The sequence below is a fragment of the Panthera onca genome, chromosome D4 (genome assembly GCF_046562875.1).
Source record: "Panthera onca isolate mPanOnc1 chromosome D4, mPanOnc1 haplotype 2, whole genome shotgun sequence".
NCBI classification, from domain to species: Eukaryota; Metazoa; Chordata; class Mammalia; order Carnivora; family Felidae; genus Panthera; species Panthera onca.
The window spans coordinates 73644567-73657927 of NC_138351.1; the positions used below are offsets into that span (position 1 = coordinate 73644567).

Sequence of the window (13361 nt, forward strand, 5' to 3'; positions counted from 1 at the left end):
CTGGAGCCTGCTTTGGATTCTCCCTCTTTCTCTGTTCCTCCCCTGCTCATGCTCTGTCTGTGTCTCTCCTTCAAAAATAAATAAAAACATTTAAAAAAATGTAAAATATTTTTTCTAATGTTTATTTATTTTTGAGAGACAGAGTGTGAGCAGGATGGGGACAGAGAGAGGGAGACACAGAATCCGAAGCAGGCTCCAGGCTCCTAGTTATCATATCAGCACAGAGCCCAACATGGGGCTCGAACCCTCAGGACGTGAGGTCATGACCTGAGCTGAAGTCTGAGGCCCAACCAACTGAGCCACCCAGGCGCCCCTAGATTTTCATATTTTCTCTCCACATTTGCTTCTCATGGGGACCATATCTTGAGGGGGAGTCATTTGAGGGCGTAACTTGTATTAAGACCCTAAGGGAAGTGTTAGCTTTCCTTGACTGGCTTTGAAAACAGAAGCTTCATATTTACCCAGAAGGATTTATGGCCAGATGGTGGACATGAGGGATGTTGTTGGGTTGGAAAAAGCCACACAAAAGGCGTTCAGCTTGATAAGAACCTTGAACTCAGAACTAGAAACCTGCGTTCAGCTCTTAGCATAGCAGTGACTAGCTTCATTTGGACACATGACCTAACCTTTTTGAGTTGCCTCCTTCTTGGTAGAGACAGTATATCTGTCTTGCTAACCATCACAAGGCTGACATGAGCTGTAATGAAATAAGAATGTGGACACAGGGCCGCCTGGGTGGCTCAGTTGGTTAAGCATCTGACTTCAGCTCAGGTCGTGATCTCCTGTTTGGTGAGTTCGAGCCCCACATCAGGCTCTGTGCTGACAGTGCAGAGCCTGCTTGGGATTCTCTCCCTCTCTCTCTGCCCCTCCCCTGTACTTGCACATGTGTGCTCTCTCTCTCTCTCTCTGTATATGTGTGTGTGTGTGTGTGTGTGTGTATAAAGATTATATATATAGTCTTATATATATGTGTATATATATATATATATATTGTACGTATATATAAAGAATGTGGAAACACTGTGTGCACATGTGCCATTGAAAGCTGAGCTGGGGGCTCCCGTTTTAGGAAATTATAGACATTTGTAGGTCGTCGACTATTCATATGTGCTTACATAATACTCCGTGAAACACCTGATAGTGAGGGTATGAGTGTTTCCCTGGTCACGTAGTCCTGGGAGGAAAAAATCTTCAGCGTGATAAGGTCTGTTTGACTGACTCTCCCTCCCCCACCCCCACCCCCACCAACTGACTTGAGAACAAGTTAACTTCCCGCCAAGACATCTCAGACCTTTGTGTGGGCTGCTTTTGGAAAGTTATTGGCAGAGGTCCCAGAGCAAAGGTCAGGGGAGTTGGCTTGGAGTCACTGGGACACCTGCAAACAGATGTGTACACACACACACACACACACACACATACACACACACACAGAGGTGAACAAGACACAGTCACAGTTGTTGGGGACTCACAGTGTTTGTAGATGTTACATATGTAAATAAATGATTAAAACTGAAAACTGCTGGGGAGCCTGGGTGGCTCAGTCGTTAAGCGTCCAATTCTTGATTCCGGCTTAGGTCGTGTCTCATGGTTCTTGACTTTGAGCCCCGCATCGGGCTCTGCGCTGACAGTGCAAACTTGCTTGGGATTCTCTCTTTCCCTCTCTCTCTGCCCCTGCTGTGTGCTCTTTCTCTTTCAAAATAAATAAAACAAACTTAAAAAAAACCCAAAACCCGGAAAACTGCTTCAGTGGTAGTATCTTCAAAGTACTGAGAAGGAGTAACTAATTTCTGCTAGGGGGTGGATCAATGGAGGATTCCAAGAGGAGGGTGCATTTGAACAGATTCAAGTGAGATACTTGGAGACCACTACGTAAAAAAGAGGGGTAGCTTTGCAAGCAAAGGTGAGGAGCACGAAACAGCACGGTGGGTTCCAGAACTGAAGTCGTGAGAAGCAAGGCCGGTAAGATCTGTCCAGGCCAGATGGTGGAAAGCTGCTGTCAGAGCCCATGTTGGCTTATCTGTCTAAAGATTTTGAGTTCTTTGTTTCTCTTGTGCAATACTTAGCCATCGGCAGAGCCATTCTGAGGCCCAGTGTGCTAGTGTTGATGAAACGTAAGTAAGGGTGGGCCCCTGCGATGCCTGGTGCGGGCCGTGCCTGAGGTCAGTGTTTAAATATTTACTGAAATGATGGAGGCACGATGGTTATTATCGCGGAGCTCCAGAGAAGGTGTCTTCTCAGATCCCTAGACGCTGGGGTATGGCCGCCGCATGCCCTGTCTGTATGCTGACAGGGCAGTCAGATGAGCTGACGCTGCTGTAGCTAAGGTTCTACAGTCACGTCCACACTGAGGGCAGCTACTGTGGGGTTCGCCTTCCCAGCCGACAAGCCCTTGGGCTGAGGAGAAGTGGAGAGCGGGGTCTTCTGTGAATATGGAATTTTTTTAGCAATCACAAAAAATATTTTTGACATTGTGTAAACATGCATGTGATTAAATTATCTGCACTCTAGAAATGGAGACAAAGGAAGGTGCCTTATCTGTTTACTTTCCATCATCCATTGAGTTGGGTGACATTGCCCTTGACTCCAGACTCCGCCTTGTCACAGCCCTCTTTTCAGCTAGAGCCCATGGATGTGACTGCTAGGTTGACCTCTCATTTCCTCTGTGTCCTCTTATCTGGGGGCTAAGTCATATCCAACCTGCAGACAAGAAGAGAGAATTCAAGGGAAAGCATCTCCCCATCTCCAACTTGTGATCTGATGACCAACAGGACAACAGTGTTTCCAAGGTCTTTTCCATGGTGTCATGTCTCTTATTGTATTCCTTAGTCTTTGCCTTCTGATGACTCCAAAGTGACATATAGATGCTCACATCTACTGCTAGACAGGGCTTTGTCTGTTATTAAACCTAAAAACCAAAAGAGGTAAGACTGACTACCATTTTTGGATATTGCAGGAACATGATTTAATCAAGTGGCTTCCCACTAAGGCCTAAAAAGAGGTCCGTAATTTAAAAAATTTTCCATCTCTTTCTTTTCTGTCATTTGTACCCCTCCCCCCATTTGAAAACGTGTATGTTGTGGACAAATTTATACATATACAAAAGAGGAGAAACCTACAGATACTGGCTTCTATAGTTATCAACCTTGGGGCATCTTGTATCATCTATATCTCCATCTACCTATTCTTAATTATTTTGAAGCAAATACCGCATATCCTATCATTTCATCCATGAATATTTTTCTATATATTTCTAAGAGATGAAGTCTTCGTAAAATCATAATACTTCTGTTATCACACCTAATACATTTCTAAATTCCATCAAATAACTGATCAGTATTTACATTTCCCTGAATATCACCAAATCTGTTAACATTTTTTAAATGTTTATTATTTTTGAGAGAGCGAGAGCGAGCCAGGGAGGGGCAGAGAGAGAAGGAGACACAGAATCTGAAACAGGCTCCAGGCTCCGAGCTGTCAGCACAGAGTCTGATGCTGGGGTCGAACCCATGAACCGTAAGATCATGACCTGAGCCGAAGTCGGATGCTCAACCGACTGAGCCACCCAGGTGCCCCTAACGTTTTGTTTTAATCGGGATCCACTGCAGTTGTCAATAGGTCTCTCAGATTGCTTTACATCTCTAGGTGCTCCTTCTGTCTTTCTGTCTCCTTGCAGTTTATTTATTGAAGAAGCTCGGTCTTTGGTTCTCTTTAATTTCATACAGCATGGGTTTTTCTGATTTCATATTTATAGTATGGTTTAATATCTCCCTCATTCCTCTATATTTCCTACAAGTTGATGTTGTGTCTAGAGATTTATTCAGGATTCAGATTCAATATTTTGGCAAGTATACTTTTTAGGTGGTGGTGGGAACTGCTTTCAGGAGGCACATAATGTTTAGTTGTCTCTTTGTGACGGCTGATTGAGTTGTTAAATGTGCTAAGTATTTAAGAGGGTTCCGATGTGTTAATGCCTACCTGGGCCCCGGTGATCTGGAGAAAGGGAGAAAAGGAGAATGCTCTTGCAGTGTGTGCATGGCATTCTTTCTCTGTCAAAGTCTGACGATGGTGGGGCGGTTATGTTCTCTGTCCCTCAACTGTTTGCTTCTGGTGGTTCCTCCAGTGCTTGCTGGAAAATGAATTGGCATGAATTTGGTGTAGAGTACTGCCACAGTTTGTTTCTATTCGTCACAGAAGACCTGTTCACTTAAAAGATGTTAAATAAAGGGCACCTGGGTGGCTCAGTCGGTTAAGCGTCTGACTCTTGGTTTCAGCTCAGGTTATGATCTGGCGGTTCGCGAGTTTGAGCCCCACATCGGGCTCTGCGCTGACAGTGCAGAGCCTGCTTGGGATTCTCTCTCCCCTCTCTCTCTGCCCCTCCCCCACTCGTGTGCTCTCTCTCAAAATAATAAATAAATAGATAAATAAATAAATGTTAAGCAAAGAAAGGATCAGTTTCTTTGAACATTACTTTTATATTTAGAGATGTTTCTTGGTTTGGTTAAAGCAGCCACTTTTGCTGATGTTCTCCAGATGTGTGTCTTCATTTAATTTGTAAGGTGACTCTTCTCTTCTTTCAGGATCTCATTTTGCCCAACGGTGGTACTCCAGCAGGTACTTCGAGTCCAGCTTCCTCATCTTCCCTTCTCAACAGACTTCAGCTTGATGATGACATTGATGGTGAGACCAGAGATCTCTTTGTCACAGTTGATGACCCCAAGAAGCATGTCTGTACCATGGAGACCTACATTACGTATAGGATCACCACCAAAGTAGGTCCTGTCATTACCTTCCACCCCTGTTGAATGGTCTTAATGAATTGGAGGCCTACCTTCATGGTTCTTGCTTTCTTCCTTCCCTTTGTATGACTCGATTCACCTTCATTCAATGGTGGATGTGGCTTTTTGATACAGAGTAGATGTATTCAGATTAAAAGGATTATATGTGAATTTTTAATCTTAAAACGAAGGAGAAATTGTGACTGTGGTCTTTCAAATAAAACATTTAATCCCTCTACTTTCACCTATTTTCGGTCATGATATTATTTAACGTTAATAATATCACATTACTATTGAAATTTATGAATTGCTGTATCATTCGAAATCTCTGGCAAGACCATGGTTGTAATTTGGTGTATTTGGAATGGATCATAGGGGGAGGGGAAGAAGAGAAGATTAGGAACAAATATTTATTGCATTTTTGCTGTGTGCTAGGTGGGTAGTGGACAGGGTCCTGAGATTGTCTGGCTTAATGTTCGCAGCAACCCTAAAAGGTAGATCTTCTAGTTATAATTTTAGAGATGAGGAAACTGAGGCAGAGACTTTAACTTGTTCACTGTTACAAAGTAGGTAACCAGGATTCTAAGTTGAATTTTTAGGACTATCAATCCCATATTTTTATTTTCAAATCCATACTCTTAAGCTAATTCTACTTATAAAAGAATAACTTTAATGTATCTTTACTTTTTCAATTGTTTTTTCAATATTTTAAGTAGCAGTACAATTTTAGGTTTCAAGCAGTGTTTCTTACCCTTGGCAGTATTGATGTTTTGGACTGAATAATTCTTTGTTGTGTGTGTGAGGGGGTGTCCTATGCATTGTAGGATGTTTCCCAGCATGCCTGGCCTCTACCCACTAGATGCCTGTAGTACCCACCTCCAACCTCCAGTGGAGACAACTAAAAATGTCTCCAGACATTGCCAAGTATTCCCTGGGGACGACATTACTCCTGGTTGAGAAGCACTGATCCAGAGGAAAAATAACAATATTTACACTATTAGGAGAAAATATACATGATCGCTTTATATATATATCAAGACATAAACGTATACTTCTAACTGGTTTTACTCAGTTACCAGCTTATTATAAAAGGATACATTAAAAAAGAAACAAACCTGAAAATGGAGTCATTTGTCCCCCAGTACAGTAGACCGAGACTTAATTACGGTTTCAACCTATCTCAGGAGTCATCACTTTATACTTTTGAATAAAGAAAGTGCTTTGTTCAGGAAACCATCCTGTTTGTTGGTATTCCTCCGCCACCACAGGCCACATGATGAAGAAGGGTTTACAGATATTTTTAGAAGTTTTAATAGATTGAAGGTGGCTTTGTGAATGGTATTAGGAGAAGCGTTTATGAACATCTCTCTCTTCTGTGCCTTTTCTCTTTTTCATTGTAGAAAATAAATGATTTTTTAAAATATTTTAAAGTTTACTTATTTTGAGAGAGAGAGAGTGTGTATGTGTGAGCAAGGGAGGGGCAGACAGAGGGAGAGAGGATCCCAAGCAGGTTCTGCACTGTCAGCACAGAGCCTGATGTGGGGCTGGATCCCATGAACCGTGAGATCATGACCTGAGCCGAAATCAAGGCTTAACCGACTAAGCCCCCCAGGTGCCCCTGAATTAAGTTTTTATTTTGAAAATTTAGTAGGTTCTGTACTTGTCTAAATTCTTTGCGGGGTGGGGGGGGGGGAAGCAGAGAGTAAAGTACACTCAGATTTGATCTTTTATTGGATGACAGTGCTATATTTTAAAAATGATGCGAGTACTGGAGCACTTGGCTGGCTCAGTCCTTTAAGCCTCCAACTCTTGATTTCGGTTCAGGTTGTAGTCTCACAGTTTGTGAGTTTGAGCCCCGTGTCGGGCTCTGTGCTGACAGCATGGAGCCTGCTTGGGATTCTCTCTCTGCTCCTCCCAGGCTTGCACGCTCTCTCTCTCAAAATAAATAAACAAAAACATTTAAAAAATTGTACAAGTACTGTAAATACTTTATTGTGAAAAATAAAGTAAATGACGATAAAGACCAAATACAAGTCTCACTTAGACTTTCTCACTTAAGTTGTTCTCGCTGAATGCTGCCATTGTTGAAATTTGGTATACATCCTTCCCAGTCTTTTTTTGTGTTTACATATGTGCATATATAGTTAAAATATATATAATTCAGATTTCACTGCAATATTGTTTTCTAACTTCCCCCTCTACAATATTTTTGAAGACCTTTCCATGTTCATATGAATATAGAGAGAGCTTAGTTTTTTAATCTCTAATTATTTATGCAATGATTATAGAGTATCTTTTCCCTATGGACATTTCAGGCCTTTGTCAGATGTTTCTTTGCTATTACTGCCCTGTCCTTCCTGCACCTGGTTCGCATTCAAAAATTTGTCCACATATGTGTGCACGTGTACATGCACCCGCGCAATCTTCCCCTGTCACCGTTGACCCTGGGTGCCTGTTATTTCCCAGGCAGTGATCTAGATGCTTAGATGGATGTTAAGTCGTCAGAGGTCCTAGGTTGATACCCATCTTCCCGTGAATTATTTCCGTTTTTTGCCCCTAGGGCCAACTTATTTTTCACTCTGTAGTCAGCAAAATGCAAAACCTGTTTTTCTGAAATTTATGCTCTCAAACAGCTGAATGACGAGGTGACCGCCTCACTGGCACAGCAGTGCTCGCCAGCCTTACCACTTCCCACCCTCCTTGACTCCTCTGCCCTGCAGTGGATCTCCCGGAATGCCAGTACTGCGGGACCTCTGTTCACTGAGTCACAGGCTCAGGCGCCTGCTGCTGGCCACTGCTCTCCCCTGTGCCCGTCTGTTTCCGTCCTTCCTTACCCCCTTTCCTCGGTGTTCTTGTCTCTGTCCCTTCTTTGTGGGGTTATTTGATTCCCTGTAAGTCAGAACTTTTCCAAGTTCTAATTCCGCATTTTCACTTCTCTGTGATGCTCCCACCTGTGGGTGAGCTCATTGCAGAATTAAGTTTTACTTCTTACTGTCAATTCTGTCTCAAACCAGAGTCCTTTTCTTTTCCTGGTTCAGGTAGTGACACCAAGCTTAACGTCTTGGTGGTGCATTTGGGACCTTCTTTCTGAACGTTGCATTAAAGCGTATCTACACATATCCCTATGTAGCCACGCACCCTGTGATGTGTGGGGATGAGAGGAGGATTACAAACAGGAACACAGGGTCTCACACACTGGTCTTGCCCTGGGACCCCCACTTCTGCTGTGGTTTTCTAGCAGAGATAGTGGTCAGAGGACGAGGTTATACAAATACTTTATTACTTTGAGCTTTGACTCCCCTGTCCTACTTCAGATTCCTGATGACCAAAGCTGGACAAAGTAGAGAGCTGCTTTTGCTTGAGATAAAATGAGCCTAGGACTGAGAGCCAATGCAGGCAGAACCCTCCTCTACCCCAACCCAAGTCATGGGCACCTTCCCTCTCCAGTGGTGGGGAGCCAGCCTGGGCATTTTCTTTTTCTTTTTCTTTTTTTTTTTTTTTTTAATTTTTTAAAAATGTTTATTTATTTTTGAGACAGAGAGAGACAGAGCATGAACAGGGGAGGGTCAGAGAGAGGGAGACACAGAATCTGAAACAGGCTCCGGGCTCCGAGCTGTCAGCACAGAGCCCGATGCGGGGCTCAAACCCACGGACCGCGAGATCATGACCTGGGCCAAAGTCGGACGCTCAACCAACTGAGCCACCCAGGCGCCCCAGCCTGGGCATTTTCAAGGCAAGCAGGCAGACCCTGGCTCTTCTCTGCAGGCTTTTAGAAAGTATCATCATCATAGTAACTAATTACTGAGCACTTACCATGTGCTGGTGCTGTGCTTTTTTTGTAACAGAAACCTTTTATTTTATCTAAGTAATACGTGCTTGTTGTAGAGAAACTAGGAAATTCAAGTAAGCTAAAACAATAAAATAAAAGAGCATCTATAAGCTCACCAGCCAGAAATAATCATTTCTAAATTTCTGAGCAATTTGTCTCTATCCACGTACGAAAACGAGTATTCTGCAGGCTGCCCATTCACTGCATGTGGTGCGGCATCTTTCTCTGCTAGCAAATGTCAGTAAGCACACCGTCATGCTGTCACTTCTAGGACGACGACAGTGCTCTGCTATATGGGTGAGCTGCCATTTATTTCGTGCTCAGTGCTTTAAATATATTGTCAGTTAATCCTCTGTATACCGCTCACTGAAGCAGGTATAGGTGGTGTTTTTCCTTTGTGGATGAGGAAACGGAGACACAGACATATTAAGAAAATTACTCAAAGACATGCAACTGATGTGTGATGGAGCTAGAACTTGAATCCAGATCTGTCTATGCTGTACTTCCACAAGGCATGATTTGCCAGAGAGGGATGGCTCCACCCACTTCCCCAGCACTGTGCACCGTCTACTACCTGGCCTGGCTGTTGAAACTGATGAAGTGGAAATAGACAGGAGCCTTCAGCTTCCTTTAGGAGCTGTCCTCCTCTTGTCTCTTACCCCATCTCCTTAGTAAGCACCAAGTCTTGTGCCCCAACTGGCTCTTCTCAGGCTAGGTGCCACTTAGAGATCAAGGATACACAAGGATTGCAAAGTGGGCGTTAGATTTGATGACAAGAGGGCTATCCGTGACTGTGGTGAGCGCAATTGCCCTGGGGTCGTGGGGCAGAACCCAGTTGGCAGTGGGTTCGAGTGAGTGAGAAGAAAGACACGAGTGTTGGTAGTTTGCAGGTGAAGTGAGAACAGGAGCTGGAGGAGGTGTGGACTTGAAGGGAGGGGGGCGCTTTTTGTTTGGTTTCAAGGATGGACATGACCTGTGTAAGTGCCCAGAGCCCAGTGTTGCTAGAGGAGACATTCAGGTGAAGTTTGGAGGGGAGGATGGAAGCCGCAGAGCAGAGAGGGCGAATAGCCTGAGCAGAAGTGGATGGAATGAGTGGCCTCTTTTGGGGGAGGTATACTTTTGCCATTGTTTCTAGAGGAGGAAGGGAATTTTTGTCCTGTTTGGTTTTTGTGGCAGCAAGTTGAGGGCTCTGTGCTCCTAGCTGCAGTTTTCCCTCGAGGTCTTCTGCTCAGAAGGAAGGGGAGGTTTGGAAGTAAGGCTGAGAAGTTTTCAAGACTTCTACAGGCTTCTCGTTAACTGATGTGGAAAATGAGAGAGAAAGAGCTGACCAAGGAAGTATGAGACTACTTGGCAGTGTTGAGGGTCCAGTGGTAGATTTTATTGTGTCAGTTAGTGTGTTTGCCTGATGTTGCTTTTCCTCCAGGAGCGTGCTCACACACCTGGGTCTAGTAAAGCAGGAAGTGCACGGTTGCATTTTTGCCAAAGTCGTGTGAATGGACACTAGGAAAGGGATATTTAGGATATCGGCAAATAAAAGGGGATAGGTTATGGAATTGATGCTGAATAAGAAAGGAAGTAAATATGGGATTGGACAGAATGTCAAGGAATTGTAGGTTCCAAGAGGCTGCAGAACCAAGGGTGTCGGGAAATGGAAGAGTCTGAAATACAGGAGATGCTGGTTAGATAGAGGGAGGTCTGAACTTCTGCCAGGTGACAAAGCCTGATGGGAGTGGAAGGAGACACTGGTGGCTCACAGGTGGGTGTTGTGTGCATGAACCACCTGGATCTCAGGGGCACCCAGACTCTGGAAGGGCTTTGGAAAGGAAGCCCGAGAGCTAGGCACTAGAGTCTTCTGGGAATCAGGAAAAGGATGGGTGTCAGCAGACAACAGGTGTGAGAGGTATAGAGACACATACCTTGATGGCCTGAGCCTCTGAAGGGTTTTCATGGGGCTGGGGAGCAGTGTGGAGTGAAGGGGATAGCAACAGCACCTCTTGGTCTTGGGGGGTGGCGTGGAGTTTGTGAGATGTGAGAAAATGAGCAGCATTCTACCTGATGGGACAGCAGGGAGGCTGTAGTCCCAGAGGAGAGCCAGCTTTCAGAATCTGAATAAGTGGAAGAAGAACAGGAATTTAATTATGGAATGGGTGTTCCAGAAGGGCTTGGTGTAAAATGAAGCTCTGAGAAAGGAAGCCCTGAGGAGCGTGAGGAGAGACCAGAAGCCTCCCTGGTCGTGATTCTCAGGTATTCTCTTAGGGTAGCAGGGTTTTGAAGCAGAATGAGATTAGCTGGCTAATATTTGACAAGGGAAGAGGTCCCTTTGCAGGAAAGGGACGGGGATCCGGCTATGGCTTGGACAGATGACATTTCTGATGAAGACCAAATGTCTCTAGAGTACACTGGTTGTAAATTTTGGATTGAATGGGAATTCTCTGGAAGGGCTCCAGGCCACAGTAGTTAGGCACATCAGCTCCTGAGGAATAAGAGTTCTTTTGTGGTAAGATGAGGCCCAATGGACAGATGCTCTGTGGGGTGGGGGGATTGATTGCCCTGTGGATCTGTGCTAGGTCTTCTAAAGTGTTGAATTTGCAAAACAAAAACAAAACACACAACACACACACACACAAAGACCACAAGTTGGCAGGGATGCCTAGAGATATTCACATAGAATGATGGCAAAAATGAATATTCTTCAGTACAACTCTTGCACTCTGTTACCTATTTGTAGATCTGACTTTAGGTGAGTACCCATGACCTTGTGATCTTGTGGGGCATTCTAGATTTTGGAGAGACACAAAACAGTATAGTGGTTGTCTCTGATTATGGAACTGTGGGTGTACCCTTTTCTCTTTTTTATTGTTACTAGAAAATAGAGCGAAAAAACCCTTTTTACTTTATTTTCCTTACTAAGTTAGACCCTGAATATCACAGAGGAAAATTTTACTACATGCTCCTGGTTGGACTTTTTATTGGCCTGCATATTTTAGGAGTACTCTGAGTCTCAAAACTGACTGGGTTTCTCTCCAGAAATCCACAGTAGTGTCTGTGGCCCAGTTTTAGCAGGTGTGCAGAATTCCACGGTGAGTGTGCCTAGCCTCATTTGTGGCTCTAGTTTTTCTCTCTGTCCTTGTTTTTTTTTTTTTTCCCTTGATCTTTCTCACCTACTTCTAATTTATGTCATTTAATCATATTTCATGTATCATATATCTTTTCTAGAACAGACTGTGATAAAAGTAAAGTATCATGAATATCCTTCTGCTTCATGATAGTTTTTGTTTACCTTATTGCTTTCCAAAGCATCAAATTTTTACTCCTTTATTTAAGCCATTATATCCATAAAGGAGCTTTATTTTTTGTGTGTGATTATGAAAGTATATGAGAATTGGGGCACCTGAATGGCTCAGTCGGTTAAGCATCTGATTTCAGCTCAGGTCATGATCTTACAGTGCATGAGTTCGAGCCCCGCATCGGGCTCTGTGCTGACAGCTCGGAGCCTGGAGCCTGCTTCAGATTCTGTGTCTCCCTCTCTCTCTGCCCCTCCCCTGTTCATGCTCTCTGTCTCTCTCTGTCTCAAAAAATAAATAAACATTAAAAAAAATTTATAAAAAGAAAGTATTATATGAGAATGGTAGAAGATTTGGAAACAAGGATGGATATATGAGACACACTACCTAATATGCTAACGAGGCACCTAATAAGGATGAGTATAAAAAGGACAGTTGTCATTATGAGTTCTAGATTTTTTCTAACCTTTTATATCCATATTTTTAATACAAATGCAATCATGATGTATGTGCAATTAATTTTGAATCTTGGTGTTTTTTCTTCAAACTATACTGAAGCAGGGGTGCCTGGGTGGTTAGTCAGTTAAGGATCTGACTCTTGATTTCGGCTCAGGTCATGAGATAGAGCCCCGTGTCGGGCTCCATGCTGAGTATGGAGCCTGCTTAAGATTCTCTCTCTCTCCTTGTCCCTCTTCTTCTCATGCTCTCTCTCTCTCTCTCTCTCAAAAAAAACTATATTGAAGCATATTTGATGTTAAAGATGTCTTACAGACATGATTACTGATAATCATAGAATAAATATCCTATAACTTAACTGTTTTTATTGTTGAACATTTAGGTTGTTTTGATTCCTTTCCTATTTTATTTTATTGTATTTTAAAGTTTATTTATTTATTTTGAGAGAGAGTGCACACAAGCAGATGAGGGGCAGAGAGAATGAGAGACAGAATCTCAAGCAGGCTCTGTGTCATCACCTCACGAACCATAAGATCATGATCTGAGCCAAGATCAAGAGTCAGATGCTTAACTGACTGAGCCACCTGAGTGCTCCATTCCTTTGCTATTTTAAATAGTACTGCAGTGAACATCATTATACAAATATCTTTGCTACAGTTTAAAAAGTCTTTTCTAATGGTAGATTCCTAGAAGTAGAATGGTAGGAATTAAAGACAAAAATAAATAAACCATAAATAAAGAGAGAACACAGGTGAATATTTTTAAAAGCTTGCAATGGGGACAGCATTCTTATTCATGACACCAAACTATAGCCACCATAAAGGGAAATAATGGCTGAATTTTAAAACTCTGTATCAGAAAAACCCTTTGCTATAAAGAACTTACACAAGTGAAAAAGACCTGACTATTTAAAAAAAGAAACTCCTCACAAAGAAAATCTATAGCCAACAAATATTTCAAAGGATGTTCGACCCCAATAGTCATTAAAAACAAAAGAAAACAGGGGCACCTGGGTGA

At 43.1% G+C, this 13361-nt stretch overlaps 1 protein-coding gene across 5 annotated transcripts in view; it reads left to right on the forward strand.

Annotated features, from left to right (window-relative positions):
* SNX30 (sorting nexin family member 30) overlaps positions 1 to 13361 on the forward strand; it is a 124843-nt gene that overhangs the window by 50320 nt on the left and 61162 nt on the right. For 4 of the 5 annotated variants that reach the window (XM_081790937.1, XM_078436574.2, XM_078436573.2 and 1 more), the window contains exon 2: positions 4578 to 4769. In XM_081790937.1, coding sequence (XP_081647063.1) covers positions 4578 to 4769 — 192 coding nt within the window. The remainder of the gene's footprint in view (positions 1 to 4577; positions 4770 to 13361) is intronic. The other variant, XM_081790938.1, reaches the window with a different exon arrangement.